The 26,921-nt window shown below is 28.9% G+C and overlaps 1 protein-coding gene across 1 annotated transcript; it reads right to left on the bottom strand.

The window, feature by feature from the left end:
* Positions 1-1,921: 1,921 nt before the first annotated feature.
* Positions 1,922-22,853, bottom strand: LOC127277853 (uncharacterized). The gene is made up of 3 exons (XM_051299243.1): positions 22,320-22,853; positions 6,162-6,491; positions 1,922-4,189 (listed from the first exon to the last, which is right to left on the bottom strand). Exons 2-3 carry the CDS (start codon positions 6,482-6,484, stop codon positions 3,673-3,675), a joined length of 840 nt encoding a protein of 279 aa, XP_051155200.1. The 5' UTR covers positions 6,485-6,491; positions 22,320-22,853; the 3' UTR covers positions 1,922-3,672.
* Between the last annotated feature and the right edge of the window lie 4,068 nt (positions 22,854-26,921).

The following is a 26,921-nucleotide window of genomic DNA, read 5'->3' as shown; positions in this document are numbered from 1 at the left end:
TTTTAAAATCAGGAACTTCAATTATGCCATGTGGTATGTTGATTCAACGGCGTTTGGTGAGATGAATCAACATACTCTCGCCTTACGGCAACTTAAGAAATTAATTCAACTTACAAGGGGAGATTAAAGCAACATGCATTATACTACAGAGGTCGCCTCTATTGGACCAATACCGAAAAACTGTTCAGCCAATCGGAAATCGGTATTAGACCAACGTTTCTCTTTTCCTCGTAACACAAATGACCCACGTTTACAGACGAAGGATTAAGATTATCTCAAAAATTTAAGCCAATCTGACGATTCTGCATTCAGATTTTGGATCAGTGGAAAAAACTGCATTGAAATACACTAGCGTAGTTTCTATCGTAGTGTAGGATTTTTTGAAAAAAAAATTCTTTTTATCCATATTTTTAATAAGAAAAAGATGAAGAATTCTTTTCAAAACTCAGAATATCGCGTTAATGGACCCTCAGCTACAAATATCTGTAGTAAGTTAATTTAAATTTAAAGAACATTATATTTTCAAAATTCTTGAAAATGAATAAAATCTATTGAAACTTAGTATTCGGGAGTTTTAGTGATAAACGAATCCTAAATCGAATTTTCAAAATTCAAATTGGTGGATCCAATATGGCGGACAAAATTTCAAAAAATTCACTGAAATCGCTCATCAACACATCTTGCATCATAAGGTTTTTGGAAAAAATAAGTTATTTTTACTAAAGAAAAGAAATATAATTTTAGTAAAAAACATATGTTTAAAATCGATAAGTTTAGAAAAATTAGTGAGGAAAAGAAAATAATACCTATTGACGCATGATGCAACAAAATAATGCAAGACTTTACATTTTATATGGAGACATACTTTGAAATTCAAAGCAAAAACAAAATTTTTACATTTGATACAAATTTCGTAGAATAAAAAACAATTGTTATTTATTTTTTAAATAAAGTTTAATTAATAATATTGACATTCATTTTTTAAATGAAAAATTAACAAAAAATATAATACATTAATTTATGAATAGGGGAAGATGGAGCGTGAGGAATTAATAGTCCTATTGACGAAACTCTTTTAATATATTTTTATTTCACAAGTTTATAATCTCGTGTATTCTACTATTTATAATACATTTTATACAATTTTTTTACAACACATATTATATAAAGGTTTTACAATGTTAAATTTTTGTTCAAGAATTTAAAACTCATAAATTGACAATAAGCCTTCTATCTTACTTGATATTAATAATTCATTACTATATTTACAAATTTTATAATGTGAAAATTTCTTTTTTATTAAAAATCCAAGTATGTCGTTTAAATTTTTAAGTTTGATTATCACATTATTAATCTCCAATGTATGTCAACTACATTATATTATTTATGTTATACACACTATTTCATTGTTCTTATTAAAAATTATTTTACACAAGCAAGATTACAAATTTTTTTCTTCCCAAGAAAAAAAAACAACGGAATTGCAACAATCACATTCAACAATAGCAAAAAAAAAATATATGTCTATATTTATTATTTATTATAAGTTAAATGCGATTGATGCCTTTTTGCTTTTAAAAATAAATGTCAGGAAAAAAAGGATGAAAGTACAAAAAACGACTAACAACCATGAACATTTAACAAATTTAACACAAAAAATAATAGACACCTTATTAGAAAAAATAGCTCAGGTTGCACGAAATTTTTTTAAAAATTACAAAAATCGTGACACATATCTAAGGGTCTCAATTTAAAAATTCACTAATAATAAGCGCATAATTACAAAATTCAAAAATCAGAGCATCGCCTTTTACATGAAATAGGGTAACTGCACCAGTGGTGGATCATGCACCAGTGGTGGATCAACTGCGAGAAAAATGGTCATTTGTGTTTACACGTTTGTAAGTAAATTAACCGCAAGTGTCGGTAATTGTTAAGAAAGTTATACAGATCAATATTACAATTTAAAAAAATTTTTAAATTCATCGCGAAGAAAGCAGGACAACAATTACTAAAGTGGTGACAGAAAACAAGAGTTTTCCTTAGCATGTAAGTTAAGAGTATATTTTGGAATAGAAAGCTTTGGAGCCATTTTAGGACAATTTTTAATTCTTTTCACAATAGGAGGCATTTCGTTTCATCCCCATAGAGCCCTGAGAACAATATTTACGTCTGTAAGTAGCGCGTGTCCATTGTTTTGGGGTGATCCACGACTGGAACCAAAAAAGTAACAAAATCTAGTGGTGGATCAGTCCTACTTTTCGCCTGTTGACGCATTGTTTTATTGAAAATTTTATGAGTTAAATTTTAGTTAACACTAATTCAAATGTTTATTAATTGTTAACTGAAGCTTTAAGAGTTTCTATTTATTTATTAGCAAAAATTCTAATAAAAAGATGATTAATTAACATTTAGTCACATTATACCTATAGAAATGAAAGAGGAGGGGATATGGATAGGAAAGTGAATTTGAAAATCTGTCCGTAAAGCCTTATAAAAGTTGCAAAACGTCTCAGTCTCGTAATTTTGAAATGCAATGTTTTTTAGTATGATTTTTTAAGTGATCCACCACTGGAGCAATCTATAACCATGACTGGTGCAAACAGTGATCCAGAATAGGATCATTGACAAATTATCTTTGATGGAGCATTAAAGTAAACGTAGGTGTCAAAATCAAATCTAACCTTGAAGGAAATGTCTATTGGAACTATCTGGTCCATAATACTATAAAGAATAACCTCGAATTTGTCTAAAAGCAACCTATACAGAACTTCAAAGTCAAAATAAGAAAGTTAAGGGGCTTAACTGATCCACCACTGGTGCAGTTACCCTAATTTGAAAGACATTTAAAAAAGTTTTTTTTCACAAATGCCATAGACATAAACCTTTTAAAATACAAATTCAACGATTTCATATTATTTATGCGCATTTTAATCTTAAAAATTGAGTATCTTATACATTAGATTGAAACTGTGCAAATAAAACTTTTCTTTAACTTTATTAATCTTTAATAGCATAACAGACATTGCAAATCGTGCATGGCTTTTCGTTCCATTATATTTATTATTAGAGCTTAAAAAATTATCTTATCTGTATTAAATTCTTAGAATAATTTTTCGGGCAATACATTTTGTGTTCTGAAAAATTTAATTTTATAATAATGTCAACATTTTTCTCGTCTGTATTGACTCATTTTTATGACTAAAAAGAAAATTAGTAAAAAAAAATTATTTTCCAACTGGCAAATAAAACTATACTCCTTTTCAGATTTCAAAAATAGATTGGTATTGTATTATAAATTAAAAGATTTTAATTATATTTTTATAGATTTACAAAATAATAGTATTTTTTATTTATTATATATGCTGTAACTATTTACTGTTATTTTGAACGATTTTATTTCAAAACGGAAGTGATTTTTCCACTTAGGAAGCTTCATGGGCTTTACTTATTTAACATTAACCAATTGTAAAATGCCAACTGTATAATAATATAATTAAATTAATTGCATCAATTATTATTTAAAATTAAAATTGGTTAATATGATTATATTAATTAATTGCTTTAAGTATAGATCAAAAAAATAATTTCTAATTAATATTGTATCATGAATTTATCACTTGGTGAAATATTAATAGAATATGGTAAAATCGTTCCAAATTGTTCAAATTCTTAAGTTTCCAATCCTGGTACAAGACTATGAAAAGTTTGAATATCATGGAAAGCTCTACCACAACTTTGATTATTATTACGCTCGAATTTTGTTAAATCAAATTGATCATCTAAAGTTTGTAGCTCGACTAAATGCTCTTCAAGTGTTTTTGATGAATCAGTGAATCTTGCATAACCACAAATTCTTTCCGAATCAATTTCATTAATATCCATTATGTCAACGTTATTATTTCTTGGAGAATTATTTAAAGAAGTAAATACGGAATTATCTAAATTAGTACTGTGACTGTTGTAGACAGGATTGTAACTAGAATTGTAAGTTTCAATGCTATGTCTATTTTCAAATAATTCAATCGGTCTATAATCTGACGTTTGCGTTTCTGACATATTATCGAATTGAGGCAATAATCTTGGTGACGAGGGAAGGATATAAAAATCACTGAATACGTCCTCTTGAAGATTAATATCACTATCTTTTTGCCTCTTCGAATTGTCAGTTCTTTCGGTATCGCTTAACCTATAACAAAATAAAAAAATATTAGGGGCAAGTGGGGTAAAGTGGGGCGTCGGGTAAGGCGGGAAATGTCAAACATTTATTTACATTTAGATCAGATTGATTTCATTTTTGTGTAAATCATTTGTTTTTAAGTATTTGAAAAAGTAGTAAAACAAGGCCGGTAAACTAACTTCAATGTTCGGTTGGTAAAACAGATTCCTACTTTATCAGTCGAATTAAAATTCTTTTCAGTCAGATCCCTATCTTGTCGACTGCTGATAAAGTAGAAATCTGCATTACCGATCAGTTACCGACTGTAGGTATTTAGCCGAGACCAGAATCTGGGACAAAATCGGCCTTGCTGTACTAATAGAGAAGTTTTTTTATTCAAATTTTTGAATTATTTCTTAAGTATTACTCATGTTTATTTAATGAAGATAAATAAAAACACTTCTCGCCTTACCCTACTTTCTCCTATTATTTAAAATTAATAATTTTTTATATTTGAAATAATATAAATTTAGTCTTGATAGAATGCTCTAGTCTTCTTTACATTTTTCTTCCTCATGAGGAAGCTTTGCATTCGTGACGATTTTCGATTTTTTAAAATTGGGTTATATGGACTCATTTTCATCTAGAATTAATATAGAAGTCTTGAGCAAATGTCCAGATGTATCTGTGTGTGTGTGTATGTCACAAAATATTGTGTACAAATTATCTCAGAAACGTTTTAACGGATTGTCCTGAAATTTTTTATGCTTATTATAATCATTAATACCTAAAATTTGACACAAGGATTTCCTAATATATTCACAAAATTTTATTTTTTTACAATTTTTTCAAAATTTGAAAAAAAATTTTTTTCCAAAATATTTTTTCTTTGTAAATTTCAATTTGTTTGGTAAAAAAACTTATTTCTTGCATTAAAACAAGTCGATTAACCTATATATAGTTCATATTTTACTGAAATCTATAGATTTAATCATTTTTTTGAATTTTTGAAAATAATAGTGTTTTGTATTTTTTGAAATAACTTTTTCTTATATAGAAATTTTAATTAATTCTTGTCAAAATAGTATTCCTGGCATGAAAACGAATCGATTGATGTATATAAAGATTAAATTTTACCAATATTTATAAAATTGATCGCTGTTTTAGTTGTAATCCTTCTTTTAATCTTGAATATAAGTGTATCATGATGGGGAAGCTAAATAGTCATGAAATGAACACCTATAGTTTAAACTACTGAAATGGTTACAATATCATGGTAGTACTCTTGAAACAATTTCAACCCTCAACTTACATCCTTTCATCAATTTTTGTTACAACTTTATTGGAGGCATATTTTTCAAAAAGAAACATCAAAATCCATCGGGCGCTTTTTTTAATTTCAATTTTAGTGATTTCTGATTACATAAATTAATTAATTTCATTTTTTACTAGTCATGAAGAAAATTTCATTTTACAATATTCTGTATAGAAATTTTGAAAAAATAAATGATTCTTACTGGAAAATTTCGGTTAACTTCAAAATTGCCGTTAGATTTTTAAAATTCGATACAGAAAACTTGAAAACTTTAAAAAAGGCGCCAGTTTACAGTTTTCCACATTGATATTGGTTGGTTGGTTTTGCTACATCATGGTCGCCAGTTTGAAAAAAGGAGTTTCGAGGAAAATGCCTTTGAAAATTCAAGTACGAATAACGCCATGAAATGTTGAAATCTTAGCTTACCTGCTCTGCTACGCAATTCTACACATGTTGTAGATGCGATATACCTATTAAAGAAATCGTTTTTTTGAACCCATCATATGAGATGACCCCTTTAATTTCAAAACCTTATAAATTCCATTAAATTCAGTGTGGGGAATATTCATGCGTCTCTTTAAATTGAAATTTTTGAAAATAATTGATTTCCAAATAATTAGGAATTGAAACGTAAGATAGTTCCTTGTATTTCATTGCCGTTTTATAAAATAATTTTTAAATCTTTACCTTTTTCTTGGTGAAATATTACTATCCACAACATCAATAAGAATGTTTCTGGAGATGTTGTTTTCTTTAGATGAACCATGGAGATAAGAAACAACTGGTAGATTCAAATTCCTTGCTTTCTCATCTCGATTTTCATGTTGTAATCTTCTGACTGCATTATTTATTAAAACTGATCTACATAAACTTGTTTCAGGATCTTCTATACGCTTTAGTTTAATAGCTGATATTTTCATAAGTCTGCGGCGCTCCTCTCTAGCTCGATATTTAGCTGATATCATTGTTGGTCTGCTTCTACGAATAACCAAATCCTTTTCCAATCTCATTTTCTTTCTAAAACAAAAAATTATATACGTTAGGCTCATCGAGCAAAAACCTCGACTATAACGCGTTGTGGCTCCTTCAATTCACTTTAATTAACGAGGTGATAATTTTTTTAATTCGTTTAAAGAAGATGATTGCTTTCGTCATAACAAATCATGAGTTCTCAGGTTTATTACCGTTTCAAGAAAATCTTGAATAAAACGTTTGTTTTCATTACTTTTGTTTTTAGCGTTGTTCGGTCGGTATTTTAAAACATTTGAAATTTGCATTGAAAATTAATGTCAGCAATTTTTTTATTCCTTCTTTACCAGGACATTTGTGGCATTCATTTAAGTAACATGTAGGAGTAGGATTCTGACAGATAATTACATTTATACAATCTGCGCAATTATTTGTGACGCTCCACGGTGAAAGGGACCTTAGCTCCAAAAGACAAATTTTACAGAAAACGCGTTTAAAGTGATGCGTTCTGATTGGTTGGAGCGCTCCATCAGAATTCAGCCCCACCACCTTACTACTACATTGCTATTTTGTACATCGGTGAGTCAGACGCGTCTGAGATTACTTCGTTAATCTTCGGCTTTAATATTATGCGCGCCAATTTTTGAATTAAAACACGAATGAAAACCGGCTTTTTTTGGAAATGTAAGTGATATATTTTTAATTAAAAAGCATTAAATTTTATTGTAAAAAACAACAAAAAGAAAAATAGAGAAAAAAATTATATAATAATAATATAAATATTTAAATAACTAATCTCCATGATTGGCTTTCCTAGGGCTCTGAGTGTATAGTTACGCTACTGAAAAAGCCGATGTCGCACGAAGCGAGTGAATCACACACACAAGGCGAGTATGATTGTGTGAAAAGTGGAGGGGCTGGATTTCTGATACTGCCTTGTGGTGACGTCACGTAACCAAAACATGCCCATGTTTAATTCATAATAACACGAAATCTAACAATTAAAAAATTTTTTGAATTTTTCATGTGAAAGAGCAACTCCTAATCTATGGATTTACATCAATAATTAGAAATTCATGTTTTTGTAGCTAAGGTCCCTTCCACCATGGAGCGTCACATTTAATGGATTTCCAGTAAAATAAGATAATCTTTTAAAATTAGATCTATCAATCATTAATTTTAGCTTCTCGTGGTAAACGCAAACACAAACCACATATGTTTCACTAGATCCTGCAATCACACATTATTTGTCTTAATTGAAAAAATTTTGAAAAGCTTAATTTGACGCCGTCATTCTGCTTTTTAAATAATTTGTATACCTAGTTTAGATAAATTAGCCAATAGTAAACGTTTCTAATGCGTTACTCGAAAACCATTATTTTGCTTTATAGAAAGACAATCTTTTTTCCCAGGAGCATTTTGCTGATATGGCCAGTTTAAAATTTTTTTCAAAGATCTTTTATTTCTTCTGACTAATAAGGACTTTTTTGGACTTGGTATGAATAAAATTCCATTATTATAATTATATTATATTATCCTCTTTTTATGTGTGACGACTATTATTTATTTTAAAAAATTATTTTAAAAAAATATTTTTTCCCAGTATAAAAACAAAACTTTAATTCATATATTAAGTCAACTTTCGCGTTAAACTATTAACGAAACTGTAATTTACATATTCAGTTAATTTTCGCGTAAAACTTTTAACAAAACTGCACGGAAAAAAATGAAAATATGAGTTATTGAATCAGTGTTGTATTCCTTTATTGAACACTGAACGAAAAACACACACTGGAGTACTACTATTGTCATTCTTAAATAGAAGAGAACTGAGTATTTCACTTTTGGACGGGGCACAAATTTTAAAACGTTTCATACACTTTTTAGTAATAAAGCATAAACTTTATCGAAAAAAGTGAAACAGAGTCAAGAAATTATTTACAAACTGTATAAAAAGATCAGTTTGTTAATCTATATTGAACAGTTTTTAATAATATTAATATTGTTTAAAGATTGTCAAATTTATAAAAAAAGTTTTACAACATTGTAATAATTGAGGTTCGAAAGTTTGAAACATAAAAGAAAGTAGTTAAGACAGCAGTCAACGAAAGAATAATAGACTTTTTCTAAAATTCCGAACATGCGCAGTTCGTAGCTTGGTCAGTGTTGATCAGTGGAATTAACTTCTTCGTTCGCGTGGCTCTCAATAGCCGAGGCGGTTAGTTGTTAAGATGAAATGTGTTATATATCTTAGTTTGGTAGCTTCGAATCCCGTGCAGAAATTTTGCCAGGGCCCAGATCGGAACCAGATCAGGCTGCCCTATTAGGGAATGAAACGCCGCGCCTGATGTGGTCCTGATTAGAAAATCCACATTTTCTGGTCGCCCTAATTTGGCCCAGAACAGGTGTGGCGTTTTTTTATGCCCTACTAGGGCCCTGGTAGGAAAAATCTTCAAGAAAAATTAACACTAAAATAAATTTCCTTAAAGCATATCTCTGATACACAAATATAACTCCACCACAATATTATGCTTTTCATTTGTTTTCCAAAGACAGATAAGAATATTCACAAAAAAAAAACGTTCAATATAAATAAAGAACTGCAAATTTTCATAATATTAGAAATATTATGCATTTCGCAAATTAAATCCCAAAAGAAGATAAGATTTTAACATTACTGCTCATACAAGACATTTTCTGAACCAATATAAAGTTTGATTCTATAAAGGAAATACAAGGAAATTTCGATTTTTTTAGGCGTCGAGTACTTGACTAACAAGACGTAAACTGTCACTATATAAAGTTTGGATTTTTTTGCTCATCGAATTATTGATTAACAAGACGTAAACTGTCACCATATAAAGTTTGGATTTTTTTGCTCATCGATTTATTGACTAACAAGACGTAAACTGTCACCATATAAAGTTTGGATTTTTTTGCTTATTGAATTATTGATTAACAAGACCCCGCATTTTCACAATTTTTTACGTACTTTGCAAGACTAATTTTTAAAAGAAAAAAAATGAGAAAAAATTAATTTCTCTTCACCCCGAAATTTTCAGGTGCTTTGAAAAAGTAATTTTAAAAAGTAAAAAAATGTGAAAAAATGAATTCTTCTTGGCCCTGAATTTAACCCAAATTTTCCCGTACTATGTAAGACAAATTAATAATTAATAATTAATTAATATTAAGCATTAACTTACATAAATATTGTCAAATTTAAATACTATAATTACCACTTTGTTTTAAACAAACAAATTTTATAATAAATTTTATTGAATAAAATTAACCAAAAATCATACTCTTCTCAAGTGACAGGTAAGCATAGCTCATTGTTTTTATTAATTAATTTAGACCTGATTTATATCAATTTTTACAAAAATGTACTCTACAGATAATAATTTACTATTGGTAATTGTTTATTTTTTTCAAAAACAATAATTATTTATTGTCTTATTGTTAATCAATAAATCGATGAGCAAAAAAATCCAAACTTCATATGGCGACAGTTTATGTCTAGTTAATCAATAAATCGATGAGCAAAAAAATCCAAACTTCATATGGCGACAGTTTAGGTCTAGTTAATTAATAAATCGATGAGCAAAAAAATCCAAACTTTATATGGTGACACTTTACGTCTTGTTAGTCAAGTACTCGACGCCTAAAAAAATCGAAATTTCCTTGTATTTCCTTTATAGAATCAAACTTTATATTGGTTCAGAAAATGTCTTGTATGAGCAGTAATGTTAAAATCTTATCTTCTTTTGGGATTTAATTTGCGAAATGCATAATATTTTTAATATTATGAAAATTTGCAGTTTTTTATTTATATTGAACGTTTTTTTTTGTGAATATTCTTATCTGTCTTTGGAAAACAAATAAAAAGCATAATATTGTGGTGGAGTTATATTTGTGTATCAGTGATGTGCTTTAAGGAAATTTATTCTAGTGTTAATTTTTCTTGAAGGATTGCTTTTGGATGTTCGATTCATATCTCATATGAATGCAAAAAGAGAGAAAAAATATATTTTGTGGTTATTTTTCGGAAAAATTTATTTAAATGAAAAAAAAATTTTAATGTTTGATTTTTCGTGAAGGGTTGCTTTTGGAAAATTGATTCATATCTCATTTGAAAGCAAAAAAAGAGCAAAAAAATATTGTAATATGAATTTTTAAATTTTCGAAAGTGGCGCCGCTGAGTGATCTCACCTGATGGAAATGAGCTCAAATGATAATTCAATTGTGAAAAATGTTTTTAAAATAATTAATAATTTTAATTATATACTGAAAGAAATTGGATAGTTCTAAATGATAAGATCATTTGAAATTGTAATATAAATTTTTCAATCCTGGAAGAAAGAGAAAAAACAATTCTTCTGCTGAAATAAAAATACACTCCAAAAGAAATAAGGGACTCTAGCTTGTACCAAGTAAAGATAAGTTGTATCAGAATTTTTTAAACGGATCAACTGAAACTAAAAATTTAATTATTCTTTTTTAACGTTATTGTCTACGTGTACGTTATATATGAGAGATTCTTTTTCAATCGCCCCAGCCCAAAAAGTCAATGTTCTGGGATTGGCTTCATACTTTGGTAAATTGTTCTCCTATATGATAGTAATAAATTCCTAAAATATAAACTCATTAAAAAAATATTTGTAGAAAGTAGAGGGGGTTGAAGCAAAAAAAAACTTAATTTATTGATTCATTTTTAAAACACAGACGTCAAAAGCATGCAGATTATCAAAAAGTACGAAAAAATATTAATTTGAAACTTTAGACTTAGAATGTCCAAAAGAAGTAAATTTTTATAGAGAACTTTTAAATTCTTATTTTTATGAAGATTTTTCAGATTTTAGTGATTCTGAATCACTTGTGCAAGATGATTTACTCTTAAATGATAATAATTTCATATCAGAAGTTAATTTTCTTGAAAAATCTTCAGAAATAACAAAAGAAAGTCAGGAAGCTTTAAAATTCACTGCAGAATTGTATCAATGCCCAGATTTATCTATAGAAAACGATAATGATGTCTCGAAATTGATTGAATCAACTTTAAATTCTGTTACAAACGAAGTATGTCAACGTCTACTATCTTTAGGCACAAATGTAAATCACAATGCTGAAATAGAAGAGATGCTTAATAATTTGGTTAAGCCATTTGATGATAACTTACAGACTGAAAGTCAAAGATTTTCTAAGTTTAAGAAAAATGAAACTTTTATCAATCCTGAAAATTATAAAATTGGCGAAAGAACCGAGTTTAAATGAAGTCCTACGGGAGTAAAAAGAATACAAGTACCAGTTGTTCACAATTCGTACCGATACATGTTTTAAAAAATTTTTTTGAATTGCCTGGGATATTCTCGAAAGCAACAGAATATGTTCAATCTTTAAATTCAAACACTCAAATAATATCTAATATAATTTAATGTCCTCAGTGGATAGAAAAAATCGCTCGCTATGAAAAAGGAAAACTTGTTTTGCCTTTAATTATGTTCTATGATGACTAAGAAAATAATAATCCGCTTGGTAGCCAACGCGGATTATCAAAATTTAGAGCTGTCTATTTGAGTGTTCATTGTCTACCAGTAGAATATCAATCAAAAATAGAAAACATTTTTTATTTCATATTACAGAGAACTTTGCTGTCGACATGATGCACGATTTTTTAGAGGGTACATGTTGATACGATATTGCTCGAATTATGCATCATTTTATTTACGTTCATACCAAATTACGTACGTTTTATTATGGTCCTAATAAAGGTCTCAATAAACCTTCCAAAATTATGGAATCACGGTTAAGAAAATTTCGAGTATCGTGTTATCAGCAGCGGAAATGTTTCATTTAGTTAGAAATCTATATCTCATAATTGGACTTGATGTTAACTGACTTGACTTGATGTTAATTGACATCAATTGATATTTCATTCTAGATTAATGACTAAAAAAATCCACAATATGAATGTACTCAAATGAAATCAGACGTTTTAAAAGAATTACCCGATGTTACTGAATGTTTACATTTATTGACAGATTATCTTATTACACAGACTGTAAATTTTACTAAGTCCATTGTTTACAGAGGAAAAACAATTAAAGAAGGAAATGTGATTGTTTTTTCCAAATTAGGTGAAAAATTTTACACAATTCACCTTGTCATATTAATTAATGACGAATATTTTCAAAGTTAAAAAGTGTAAAAATGCTTGAATTTTATTTGAAACTCTTAAAACTGTTTATATTCTGTAACGTTTTTATTTTTGTGGCTTGTAAAATATCACTTCAGCTACTATGGAAATACGTAAGACATATTTTGTCAAAAATGTCATTTGACATAAACGACATGTATCAAAAATATTATTTGATATAAACGACATTTATCAAAACTGTCATTTGACATAAACGACATGTAATGTAACGAACCAATTGTTCGTTATTAATTAATATAAATAAACCCCATAAAAAGATGCCATACACGATTATTGCAAATAGACTAAAACAAATTATGTGTATGTGTATGCATATGTATATATATGTATATCAATTTTTTTTGCCAATTATTAAAATTATAATTAATTTCGACAACCATGTGTCGAAATAGGTTTATGACCTGCAATTACACCATTTCCTTTTATTTCTTCCTAAAATATTATTTCGAAAATTACGCTTGAATTAATGCACCCTCAATATATTGTGCAAGAAATTTCAAGCTACCTCGACAAAAGTAAAGATTATTAACCTCTGAATTCAGAGGTTAGCCACGCAAACCTTCATGTTAAATTAACAATAATTGTTGCTTAACAGTGATTGTTATAAATAATTGCAAGCTCTGCAATTAACAACAACTATAATGTATAAAACGTACTCCTCACTCTTTCTAGAGCGAGTATAACAAAATTGCAATGACAGCTAAAGTATCATCGCCGAGTCGCACAGGTCATACACCTTGCAAACATATATATTATTTAGAAATAATAAAATTTCCATTGAATCTCCTCCTAACTTGGCGTAATTGTGGTGAATAAAACTTACAGAGACACTCCCAAAATTCACAGTCTTACGATATTATCGCGAGCGGTAACTATCGTTTGAGAGATTCTCATACGTAGAATTGTAAAAATTGTTGTGACAATTTTTACAATCGAATTGAATCTCCCGGCGAATAATTCCGCAGAATTATCGAGTATAATCGGATTTGTTTTACCGGCTGTCATGTAAACTTTCTTAATTTCTACAATAAAATTTTAAGTTACAACGGGACTATTTTTGCGTTAGAATCATCGTTGATGATCACATAATAGTCTTAAATTTAAAATCGGTAAAAATAAGAAATAAATAAATAAACCAAGAATTCTACACTCGCGTAGAATTACGTGAGTAATCGCAGTGTGGATTCAACAAAAATCAACGCAAGTGTTCTTGTATTGAACGAAAGACTTTTATAATTTGCTGCCCGCTTTATTTTTAAGGCGGTAATTTAAGTTTCGACTAGTTTGGGTGAGTTTTATTATGTACAATTTTATCTAAACATTTTTATTGTTCTTGTTGTAAATGAAAGTGTAAGAATCTGAAAGAATAAATATGTCAATTATGCTACCTTACCTATTTTTCTTTTAATTGCGAGATATACCGTAGGAGAGGGATAGCCGATCCCATATTATTAAACCGATTGTTTTTCTTAACTTTTTTTGACTTTCGGGCTATTTGTGCTTCGAAGAGGGAAATTTAATTTTAAATAATTTCTAAAACGTAACAGTAACATAAATGTCATTTGACATAAATGACATTTATCAAACTTGTCATTTGACCTAAATATTCTAGCGCGAATTTCAAAATTGACCAATCACAATTTTAATAATAGCTTTTAATTGGTCAATTTTGAAATTCGCGCTAGAATATTTAGGTCAAAAGACAAGTTTGATAAATGTCATTAATGTCAAATGACAATTTTTATAAATGTCATTTATGTCAAATGTCATTATGGTTAAAAAGATGATTTTGAGAAAAACACGCTTAATGCAAGGAAAAAAAGTTCCTTACACAGTAAACTTGGTTGTATCTTTTTCTATTGCAACGTTTTGATGCACATAAGTTATATCAAAAAGAGATCGTTTTGTGTATCATTTTTAGAAGTGATATACGAAACGGTCTCATTTTTTGATGCAAAAAATTTAATCAATTTATATCAATCATGACCGAATTGAATCGACTCAAAATTAAACGAATTTTTTTCAGATATTTTGGTAATAGTACAATTGCGGAGACCATTTCACTATTTAATTTGAAAATGAAAATAACAGAAAATCAAAGACAATGTGCAATTCGATAATTAAAAAGTGACAGCTTATAAACATAACCTAAAATGCATGAGAAAAAATTTGTCGATAAAACCAATATAGCCGAGCTTTTTAGAAGGTTTTGGCAGTTTTGGTTTTTATAAAAACGATTCAGAAAAAATTTAAAGAAAGAAAATAGATAAGTGCTGCCATCTACCTTCTAAAAAGCTCGGCTATATTGATTTTATCGACAAATTTTTTCTCATGCATTTTAGGTTATGTTTATAAGCTGTCACTTTTTAATTATCGAATTGCACATTGTCTTTGATTTTCTGTTATTTTCATTTTCAAATTAAATAGTGAAATGGTCTCCGCAATTGTACTATTACCAAAATATCTGAAAAAAATTCGTTTAATTTTGAGTCGATTCAATTCGGTCATGATTGATATAAATTGATTAAATTTTTTGCATCAAAAAATGAGACCGTTTCGTATATCATTTCTAAAAATGATACACAAAACGATCTCTTTTTGATATAACTTATGTGCATCAAAACGTTGCAAAGATTTGATGTAATTTTTGGTCTCAATTTGATACTTTTAGGAAAACTGTGTAGGAATTCCCGAAATCGTACCGAAAACGAGGATTTGTGCAAAAAACCTTAATTATTACAGACCTTATATTCGGAAAAAAGATGGAACTTTTGATGTAGATATTCCTGAATTGAGTAGCTGCCTGCAATAACTCGCCGAACGCTTGGCCGATCGCTCTAACGCCAGTCAAACGTTCAAAAACGTGAAAAAAATGAAAAATCAAAATTTTGATTTTTGAAAAGTACAATCTTGTAGGACATAAGATGGCGCATCTTTTTTTCCTTTGAGTTTTTTTTGTAGATCAAAAAATAGAGTTAATATATGCAAAACACTTAAAAATTTTATTTCACAAATTTCATTCAATTTTTAAACATAAATCATAGTATCTTTGACAAATTTCAATGAATCTTATTGAAAATTAATATACATACGTATTTAGGTCCATAGAAGACGACAACATAATCAAAAATATTAAAATCATCAATTGTTTAATTTGCCAATGATGCACGTTTTTTATTTTAAATTCAAGAAATAAACAATTATATTACTAAGTAATTTTAATACATTATATCAAATAATTGATACATAGTATAGTATAGTATAAATACAAATTTATTTGTTTGAAATTAATTTTAATAGTTTCAAATAAAATACAGTGAAAAAAAATTTGTTTGATTTGATATTTCAAACTTTTTAGGGTTCCGTACTCGGTTCGGAACCCTATTAATATCGGTTTTTTTGAAATCGTGTACCCCCCCTAGCGGCCACACAAATTTATCTGGAGGGCTGAAAATTAGTACACATATGTATTTTCGCGTGCAGATTACAGGAAAAATATAGCGAACTTGATTGGAATTGATTAACATAGCGTTGTCAAGGAAAAACCATGAATTTTTACGAAAAATGCCTAAAAATGACTATGTACCCTTAGGGTTCCGTACTCGGTTCGGAACCCTATTAATATCGGTTTTTTTGAAATCGTGTACCCCCCCCCCTAGCGGCAACACAAATTTATCTGGAGGGCTGAAAATTAGTACACATATGTATTTTCGCGTGTAGATTACAGGAAAAATATAGCGAACTTGATTGGAATTAATTAACATAGCGTTGTCAAGGAAAAAGCATGAATTTTTACGAAAAATGCCTAAAAATGACTATGTACCCCCCCCCCCCCAGCGGCCACATCTTTTGACATAAAGAGCTCAAATTTGGTACACTTACGTATTTTTACGTGAAAATTACAGGAAAAATATAGCGAACTTGATTCTGATCAATTTACATAGCGTTGTCAAGGAAAAATCAAAAATTTCGAAAAAAATGATTTATTCTCCCTAGCGCACACAATATTCAACCCAAATTGTTCATATTTGCTGTAAAACTGTATTTTTGCGTGAAAAATACAGGGATAAAATGTAAGCACGATTGGAGTTGATGATCAATTTTTATCAAATTTTTGAAGAAAAATGATAAATTTAAGAAAAAAATGTATTTTTCCGCAAAAAAGTTGATCTAAAGTGATTCAAATTTATATATTTTGACGTATTTTTACGTGTAGATTACAAAAAAAATATAGCGAAGATGATTGGAGTTGATTTTTCTGGGGCTGTCAAGAAAAAACTGATAATTTTAGAAAAAATCATGAATTTTCTCCCAATAAAGGAAAAAATTTTTTCTAAAGGGTTTCAAATTTACTATTTTTACGTATTTTTATGTGTAGATTATAGAAATAATTTAATAAACATGATTGAGTTTATTTCTTCAGTCGTTACAACTCTAAAATAAAAAAAATCGGACAAGTGCGAGTTACACTCGCACTGAAATCGAGGGTTCCGTACTCGAAGCCAACTTATTTGGTATAAAAACAAATGTTTAAAAAATATGTATTGTATTGGAATCATTTTTTTTTTTTTTAATAAATTGAAAATTAATTGTTATTAATTTTTATTACAATTAGATATTCAAAGTTGAATAACTCAAGCATATACAGTAGTCATAAAAGAAAATAATACTTTCAAATTAATTTTTATTCCAATAAACATAAATGAACATGAAGAAAATTAATTCCACGCATTAGTTGTTGATTTATAAAAATTTATGGATTTCCTTAAGGCAAATTCAGTATGCAATCGTGAAAAATTTGCTATATACATAATCCTAACTCTGCTTCCACATGTTTACATACACACTATTAAAACGTGCGCGCGGAGTTTGTGCGCCTATCTCCCTTACGGCAGAGTTCGGGAATTCTTCCGGAATTGTAAACGAAGGTATTCCGAATAAGGTGATTGTAGATATTCCAGCACAAGAAACGTAATTTCTACGGGAGAATTCCTGAAATATTATGAAATAGTTCTAGACTTTTCAGGAATTTATTTTTATTGATAAGTTAAAAGACTTACGGATACAGTTTCGGAATTCTTTCAGAACAGTTAGATAGATTTTACGTAATATTCATGAAAAATTATGGTTTTTTGCACAAATCCTCGATTTCGGTACAAATTCGGTAATTCTTACGAAATTTTTTTTTCTTCTGCCACGATAGTGCTATACGTTACAGTGGTTGCGCCACCCACTATAACTGATTTGGGGTGCTACCTTTTATCTCAAAATGAAAGTGTAGAATGTGTATTAAATCGAATTCACAATCTTTGAATGACCAGTTTCACAACTCTCTATTCATACGAATTGTAAATTGAATGAAAAATTATTTTTTCGAAAGAACATTTGATCTTACTTGAGATTGTGCGCATTATATTTTAATCAAATTCTCATTTGCTATAATGTGAAATTACCGTCATTTTTATATGTCGGAATCACCACTTAACCTAATGTAATGTAAAAATAACCGAATTACAAATTCATAGAATGATAATTTTTATTAAATACGATATTTCATAAACTTTAATTATCCGATTTATAACATAAATTAAACAGCACGAAAATGTATTTAAACTAATTTCCAATAAATGAAATTCTGCTAAATAATAATTACAACGTATTTAGTTTATGATAAATAAGAAATATAAAACATGCTGTTTAATTTATGTTATAAATCGGATAATTAAAGTTTATGAAATAACGTATTTAATAAAAATTATCATTCTATGAATTGGCATTTCGGTTATTTTTACATTATAGCATTTGATAATTCGATCAGCTGAAAATTAGGTTAAGTGGTGATTCCGACATATAAAAATGACGGTAATTTCACATTATAGCAAATGAGAATTTGATTAAAATATAATGCGCACAATCTCAAGTAAGATCAAATGTTCTTTCGAAAAAATAATTTTTCATTCAATTTACAATTCGTATGAATAGAGAGTTGTGAAACTGGTCATTCGAAGATTGTGAATTCGACTTAATACACATTTTACACTTTCATTTTGAGATAAAAGGTAGCACTTCAACTGATTTGTCTCGAAAACTATTACTCGGATCGACTTAAAATTTTAGGAGGGCATTTTTGACATATTAAGTAGTAGTTATCCGTGCACCTGGTGTGATGTTTTAAAAGGATCTCTCAGTGAATCTTCTACTTTGTGCACAATCAAGAATATCAAAGCAAACTATACTGATTGGGTTCATGCCGGCGCCAAAAAAGAATTTGCCAAAAAATTTAAATGTTGCATTTCCCCACCAATATTTAATGTTGATCAAGATAAAACTATGCTTGATATAATACCACCACCAGAACTTCACTTGTATTTGGGAGTAGTAAATGGTATATTCAATCATATGGAAAAACAGTTTGGAAATACAGCAGTTTAATGGAAATAATTGTAGGCAGTTATTAAATAAATTAGATGATTTACGTCGTATTTGCCCTATAGGATGTTTAAAGTATGTGCAAGTTCTTAGTGATTTTCGAACTGTGGCTGATGCTTGTTTTAGTAATATTTTAGATCCTAATTTTGCAAAGTACATAGATAATTTTAAAAAAAGCTATTTGGAATTGGAAATCTCCATAACACCAAAAGTGCATTGCATTTTTTATCAGGTTAAAGAATTTTGTGAAAAACATAATGTTGGCTTAGGTGTATTTAGCGAACAAGCCTTTGAGTCTGTTCATCATGAAATTAAAGTTATATGAAACAAATACAAAGTTCACTCGAATCATCCCGATTATGCTAAGCGCTTATTTCGAGCCGTTTGTGAATTTAATGGTATTCATGTATAATACTCTTTTTATATGATATTAGAATTTTTTAATCAAACGGACGTTAATTTTCTTGTTGACTTGATAAAATAAATAATTTTCATGCTTTAAATTACAAATCTTGTTATTTATTGTAGTTCTGTATTATAATTTAAATTTTTTTATAGTTAAATAAAACAAAATCTAAATACAAAAAAATGAAGATGAATATTTTCATCTTAAAATAGTCCAAATTAATTAAAAAATATATTTTTGATCAAAAAAGTTTTTTTTAAATATATTTTTGATTAAAAAAGTTTTTTTTCCCCATTTACCGATTTTCAACCCTTAAGATCAACCCCATTCAAAAACGGCCCGACCGATTTTTTCTTTTTTTATTGGAAAATACTCAGGGAGGCTCAAATTAATAAAATCTGTGGAAAAACCCCATTTCGGAGAACTTTTTATTTAGACTTGATTCAAGCACACCGTGATTTGTTTAAATAAATTATTACTGTCATTTATTAATCTTTTAAACATAAACTAATGAACTTGGAGTTTTTTTCTTAATTTTACAACTTTTGTAGTCGGCTACAATTACAAATTACAAATTACAAATTATTCTTGTTATTGGATGTGGATGAAATTAAAAAAATAAATAAATATAAAAATAAAGCAATATAAAATAAACATTTCTTATATGTCTCGTAAAGTTATATTTAATTTCTTAATAAGGAGCAACTACACGTTTAAACAGTGGTTCAAATAATTCTACAGTTCTGAATATTTAGACAGTTTTTTAAATAATAAAAATTTGTAAACTGAAATAATGTTGCTCTATACCGTTTATTTTAAAAAAATTAAAATAATGATTTTTTTATATTCTTACTTTTTAATAATTAATTTGTTTTGTTTAATTTTCTGTTTAGAACGTTCCGATATCTTATTTTTTAAAAAAGTTATGATTTTTTGAATGAATCGATGTTTTTTTTACTGATTTGCTCCATTTGTTAATAAAACAAATGCAACAATAATTTTTTTTGTATGTTCAAGATGGAGACATAAAAATGAGGGTTGTAAAAAATTCCATGAATTTTTTTTAGCACATTAAAAACACAGTGGGACGTTAATGACCTACGTTTACATATCGAAGTTGCCGCAAAAACATTTATAGACGTAGGTTTAAATAACTTTGTTAATTTACAAAAATGAAAAAATGTTAACAACATATTTTAAACGTCTAGTTGTCCTGAATTTTTATTAAAAAACCAAACTCAATTATCTTTAACCGTTTAAAATATATGTCCATTTAAACAATCTTTCAATAAAATCGGTGAAAGTGCACCGAAAAGTAGTAAATTTCTCGGGGACTGACATACTTTTAATTTTGTTCTAAAATGACAGCATATGCTTTTTATTTTAGATGAAACGTTAATTTAATAATTTTTTAAGAAAAAAAAGGTTAAGACCCAAATTTTTTACATTTATTATATTATCGCAAGAAAAAATGTCGTCTGCAAGTCAACTAGCAGAAATCGCAATTGTTTATACTCGTAAATTATTAAAATTAAATAAGTTAAACTTGCATTTACAATTGGATTCCTTTAGAACATTAAAGAAAACACAGGTAAGATCATTTTAGCGTTTAAGTGATTGAATTTTAGATTGTCGCGTGAAATTTATTCAATTATTATTTAATAATTTTTTTAGTTGTAAAATTATAAAAAATTGTTCTGAAAGAGATTTATTCCTCTCATTTTCCTTGAAATTTTAAAAAAAACTAGACCTCAATCCGATTATTAGAACGGAAGATATAGCAGTTAAAAATTTTTTGTTATTATTGCAAATCTCGTAAACTAACAAATATTTTAAGCTGAAATTTACGTTAAAGATTAGTCTTACTATATATAACAAAATTCCAAAGTTTCATTGCAATCGGTTAACCTACTCCGAAAAAGTCAAAATCTCATCTGGAATCGCACATGTAAAATAAATAATAAAAAATACGAATGTTAATAATAATAAATTAAAATGTTTGACTTAAGAATTGGACATGGTGGGATGAGGAAGGGGTGTAGGAGGGATGGGGGGTAATTCAAGTAAATATTTACTTGTATTGGAAAAATATTTTTTTGGTTGAACTCCATAAGTTTTCTCAAGTCAAGAAAATATTTTCTTGATTTAATATATATATATATATATATATATATATATATGATCTTTACTTAATATATTTTATATTTCTTAGGAGTCAATTAACTTCTTAGACGAATTCCATATTTTCTTGGACCATGAACATACGTTCTTCTGACAATATAAATAATATTTTGATTTAAATCTTTACTGACTTGAACCAACATTACAAAAATTTAAATTAATCAAATGCAATAATTGATTTGACTACAGATATTCTTAGAACAAGAAAATATTTTACTCATAGAAGTCGATTAACGCTTTGATCGAATTCCATATTTTCTTGGATCAAGAACATATATTCTTCTTTCAAATATACTGCATCAAGTAAATGGTTTTCTTGAAACAGAAGCATAATTGATTTGACCGTATTCAGTCCCACGATTTTCTTGAACCAAGTAAAATTATCTTGGTTCAATACTATTTTTTTCAGTGTATAACCATTATTTTTTGTTTTTGTGTATTGTTAAAAAATTTTAATAAAAAACTTTTTTTTGTCATAGAATCAGAATATTAATTTTTTATAAACAATATTTCTGCAAAAATGATATTTTTAAAGTATGAGTTCGATAAAAAAAATTTATTCAGAATTGAATATGACGTCATAAATTTATTGTAGAATCAGTTAATCAACAATATGCATAAAGTAGATAAGGACACTTCAACATACCTATATTTGTAATGAATAATATATGACAATGGGAACTGTAAATAATCCAAACTAATTTCTCTCGCACAGTATTTTGTCTCTTCCTTTCTTCTTCACTACACTTATAATATAACCTATTTGGTTAGTATGTCGTTATTACTACAAATAACGGAACAACAAACAAAGAACGTATTAATGGCGCCTTTATCAGATGCACTTCGTATCCTGAATCTTGATCGTACTTAAGACATCTTAACTAGCTTACACACTATCGGATTTTAAATCTTCAAAAACTATGGATTATTTTCAAAAATTAGATTTTCAACAAGTTCGATGTGAAAAGAACTATAAACCAACATTCCGTATTTACTTTATATTTACTGAAAATTTCTCTTCAGACAAGTTTCACAACAACAATCAACCACAAGAATCACTGAATATATAAGACAAATAAATGATAAGAATGCTGTAGTAGACACTCATCATTTAATGGTCAGGGGGGATTAGGGGGTGAAGGAGGGGGTTTTTTCTCGGTTGCTCAACAAAGTATGTGACAATTGCTGCAGGCAAAATATCAGTTAGCCTCTTTCTAATTATATTTACTGAAATGAGACAGAGAATGTCATTAAACCCATAGAAAATCTAAGGGTTAACGCACAATAACTTCGGGAATAAAACAATTCAACTTGTGACATAAGTGACGTCACTTTCCAATATGTCCGGTTACTTGAGGACAAACAATGCATTCAAATCAACGAATCTAATCATTTTTTCGTTTAAATAACTTTTTAAAAACTAAATTTCGAACATAAGTATATTAGTAAATCATTTTTCATCAAACGAGAGTTATTTTTTAAATAATAAAAACTGATTTATTATTTTAAAAAATAGCTTTTGGCAGGCAGGCAGAGCAGGCAGAGCTGTGACCGCTCCATTACGTCACTCTCTTTATGACAATCAATGTCTACGCACGCGCACAAAAAAAAGTTTGTGGAATCTTGAAAAAAGTTAATGAAAGATTTCCAAACTTTGGGCCCGTCCAAAAGTGAACAACTAGTTTACGAAAGTTTCACGAACTATTTTTTTCCGTGTGGTGAGGGCATTGGGTTAATAGACAAAACGCTAGTTCCAAAACTTGCTACCGCAACTGAGGGCGCAACACGATAGAAGTGTATTGTTTGTTTACATTTTGTCTAGTTCTAACCACAAATACTGAAATGTTAATTAGAAGTTATTATATTTTTACCTGTTGTGTTTTTTCAACGAACAATTAAAGACGGTTGCGGGAACTTACATATTCCGTATTCGACTTGCGTTCCCGACTCAGTTGTGCTTAGGCCAATAACACTAACAGAGATTCATGACTTATTTATACACCCTAATTGGGATCAGAAATCACGCGAAACTGACCCACCCCTGAGCCTTCTTGTGACAACCATCTTGGTTTTTTATCTCTTTCTTTTGTATATGTTAGAGAAACACGTAATGAAAACATGGCCTCCACAACAAGGCTCTCACCAGATGGCGTATCGCAGTATTTCAGATCCCAATACTACGTCAAAAGTTGATCTGCCTTAGGCCGTTTTCGAATTGGGATTTTTAGCTCACTTTTGATAAAGTGTATACTCATCGGGAAGTATGCAGTGTCCTTGTTTTTCCGTGCGAAAAAAAGGACACTGCATACTTCCCGAGTATACACTTTATCAAGTATGGGCTAAAAATCCCAATTCGGAAACGGCTTATTAGAACTCGGGAAGTATGCAGTGTCCTTTTTTTCACACGGAAACACATGTATAAAACTCATGTATAATACGTGTATATTACACGTAAAATACGATGTATTATACTTGAGGTTTTCTACGTACCCATCTCTGGTCGTCATGGTAACGTATAAGGCTGCAGTCCCATGGCAGCGTTTTGCGTTGCGTTTTGTCACTAGACCATGAGTGTAAAAGAGATGCAGATATATGTTTGCTATGTTTACACTCAGGGTCTAGTGACAAAACGCAACGCAAAACGCTGCCATGGGACTGCAGCCTAAGATTAAAAGAAGTGAAGAACATTCTTTATTTCTCTCAGTCTTATACGTTACCATGACTACCCTACACAGGTAGCAGAGGTGTGGCCTTAACTTTAGGGTACGGCCACAGCCAGGGTTCGGAACGTAAATTTCTTCAAGTAATTTACATAGTTTTCTACGTGTAGTTTACCATGTAAATTACATAAAAATTTTAAAGGAGTTGGGGGTTTTATACTGTATATTATACGTATTTTACATAGTGTATAATATTGTATTATGCGTAAACAATTAAAAGTTACGCGTAACTTTAGAAGCCTGGATACAGCTCATTTGTCTAAGTAGAGTCGTCATGGTAACGCATAAGAGTGAGAGAAATAAAGAATGTTCTTATTTCGTTCACTCTTATATGTTACCATGACGACCCTACTAAAGGTGCTATTACACCTTCTTGGTTTTTAGCGAGCGATAAATTTTCACGGTTGAATCACTAAATATTATTAATCTGACAAATATTCCATTTCCACCGTGAAAATTGAATATTGTTAGAGCCAATCAAATTTAGTGATTCTCCGTGAAAATTCAATCCAGCCGATTGCTTGACCAAAATACTGGAGGTATAAAAGCACCTTTATTGTTAGATAGGTGAGCTGTGACCGTACCTTAATGTGAGGTCTGGCATCTGCTTCTAGTAAATTTTCTAGGGAACTCGAAAGTGAATGAAATGAGTCGAGAAATTTCAATCGAGATTCAAAAATTTAGACTTAGGCTGCAGTCCCATGGCAGCGTTTTGTCACTAGACCCTGAGTGTAAACATAGCAAACATATATCTGCATCTCTTTTACACTCATGGTCTAGTGACAAAACGCAACGCAAAACGCTGCCATGGGACTGCAGCCTCAGGTCAAATTTTAAATTATTTAAATGAAATATATTTTTTCTTTATTTTTCATTATGAAATATATATATATATATATATATATATATATATATATATGTATATATATATACGGGACGTTTCACGTCAACCGGCCCAGAGCTCCATCCAAAATTCTAATCAACGAAAATCAACCTATTACGGCTCAAAATAATCGTCAGCTCATACTGCTTCGAATAAAAAGTGGCGAATTAAAAAATTCAAAATGGCGTCCTTAATGTACCGTGTTTTGCAAATTTTTTTACTAACTCAGCAAACAAATGTATTAATTTCCTTGAGCAAATAATTGCAACTTGTTGGATAATGGGTCCCTCTTATGTTTTTGGGGTCTCTGATTACGAATCTAAAGTCAGATTTTAAAAATTTTCAAAATTCAAGATGGCGGATCCAATATGGCGGACATTTTTATTAAAATTTGATCAGATTCGCTTTAAACTTGCTACTCGGGGGTTTTCGGGGTCGCTGATTACGAATATAAAGTCAGATTTTAAAAATTCAAAATGGCGGATCCAATATGTCGACCAAATTTTTTTAAAAATAATCAGATTTGCTTGAAATTTGTTACTCGGGGGTTTTTGGGGTCGTCGCTGATTACGAATCTAAAGTCAGATTTTAAAAATGTTCAAAATTCAAAATGGTGGATCCAATATGGCGACCAAAATTTTTTTAAAAATTATCAGATTTGCTTGAAACTTGTTACTCAGGGATTTTTGGGGTCGGTGATTACGAATTTGAATCTGTATTTTATAAAATAAGATTGGTGGTTCCAAAATGGCTAATAAAATGTTTAAAAATTGGATGGATTCGCCACCCTTAACTCCATAAACCACCCCTTTCACATTATTCAATTAGTTATTTTAAATTTTTCCTGTATACAAATTTAGGCTTTATTTAAAGGATCTTAAATATCATAAAAGTAATTTTTCAAAATACTACCCTTAATCCCCAAAACTACCCCTTAATATAGAAATTTAATATTTTTTAAAATTTACTCTACATAAATCTTTTATATAATTTTAGCTAATTTGAGGCTTTTAAATAGCCTTAAATTAAATTTTGAAAAATCTATATCCAACAAGTTGCAATTTTTTTCTCAAGGTAATTAATACATTTTTTTTGCTGAGTTAGTAAAAAAAATTTGCAAAACATGGTACAGTAAAGACGCCATTTTGAATTTTTTAATTCGCCACTTTTTATTCGAAGCAGTATGAGCTGACGATTATTTTGAGCCGTAATAAGTTGATTTTCGTTGATTAGAATTTTGGATGGAGCTCTGGGCAGGTTGACGTGAAACGTCCCATACATATATACAGTAAGAAAAGTACCATGGTAGTCATAGGAAAGCATGCGTTACGCATAAGTTTGTCTCACTCGCACTCATGGGCTGTGACTACCATGGAACTTTTCTTACTGTATATATATATATATATATATACATATATATATTTATATATATATATATAGTAATTGTTATTATAAAATTGATATTTGTTGTTATTTAACAAAAAGAAAATATAAGTTAAATATTTATTGAAAAATCCAAAAAATATTATTTGATATTGTTTATAAGTAGTAAATATTTTTAAATGATATTAAATTGAGCGTAAAAGTATTTTATAGTAATATTAATTATTATTATATATTGTAATATTATTATGCGATTAAAATT

The sequence above is a fragment of the Leptopilina boulardi genome, unplaced genomic scaffold, assembly GCF_019393585.1.
Source record: "Leptopilina boulardi isolate dan_hultmark-lab unplaced genomic scaffold, ZJU_Lbou_2.1 LbouV2_187, whole genome shotgun sequence".
NCBI lineage: Eukaryota > Metazoa > Arthropoda > Insecta > Hymenoptera > Figitidae > Leptopilina > Leptopilina boulardi.
This window is presented reverse-complemented; position numbering and strand designations above follow the sequence as displayed.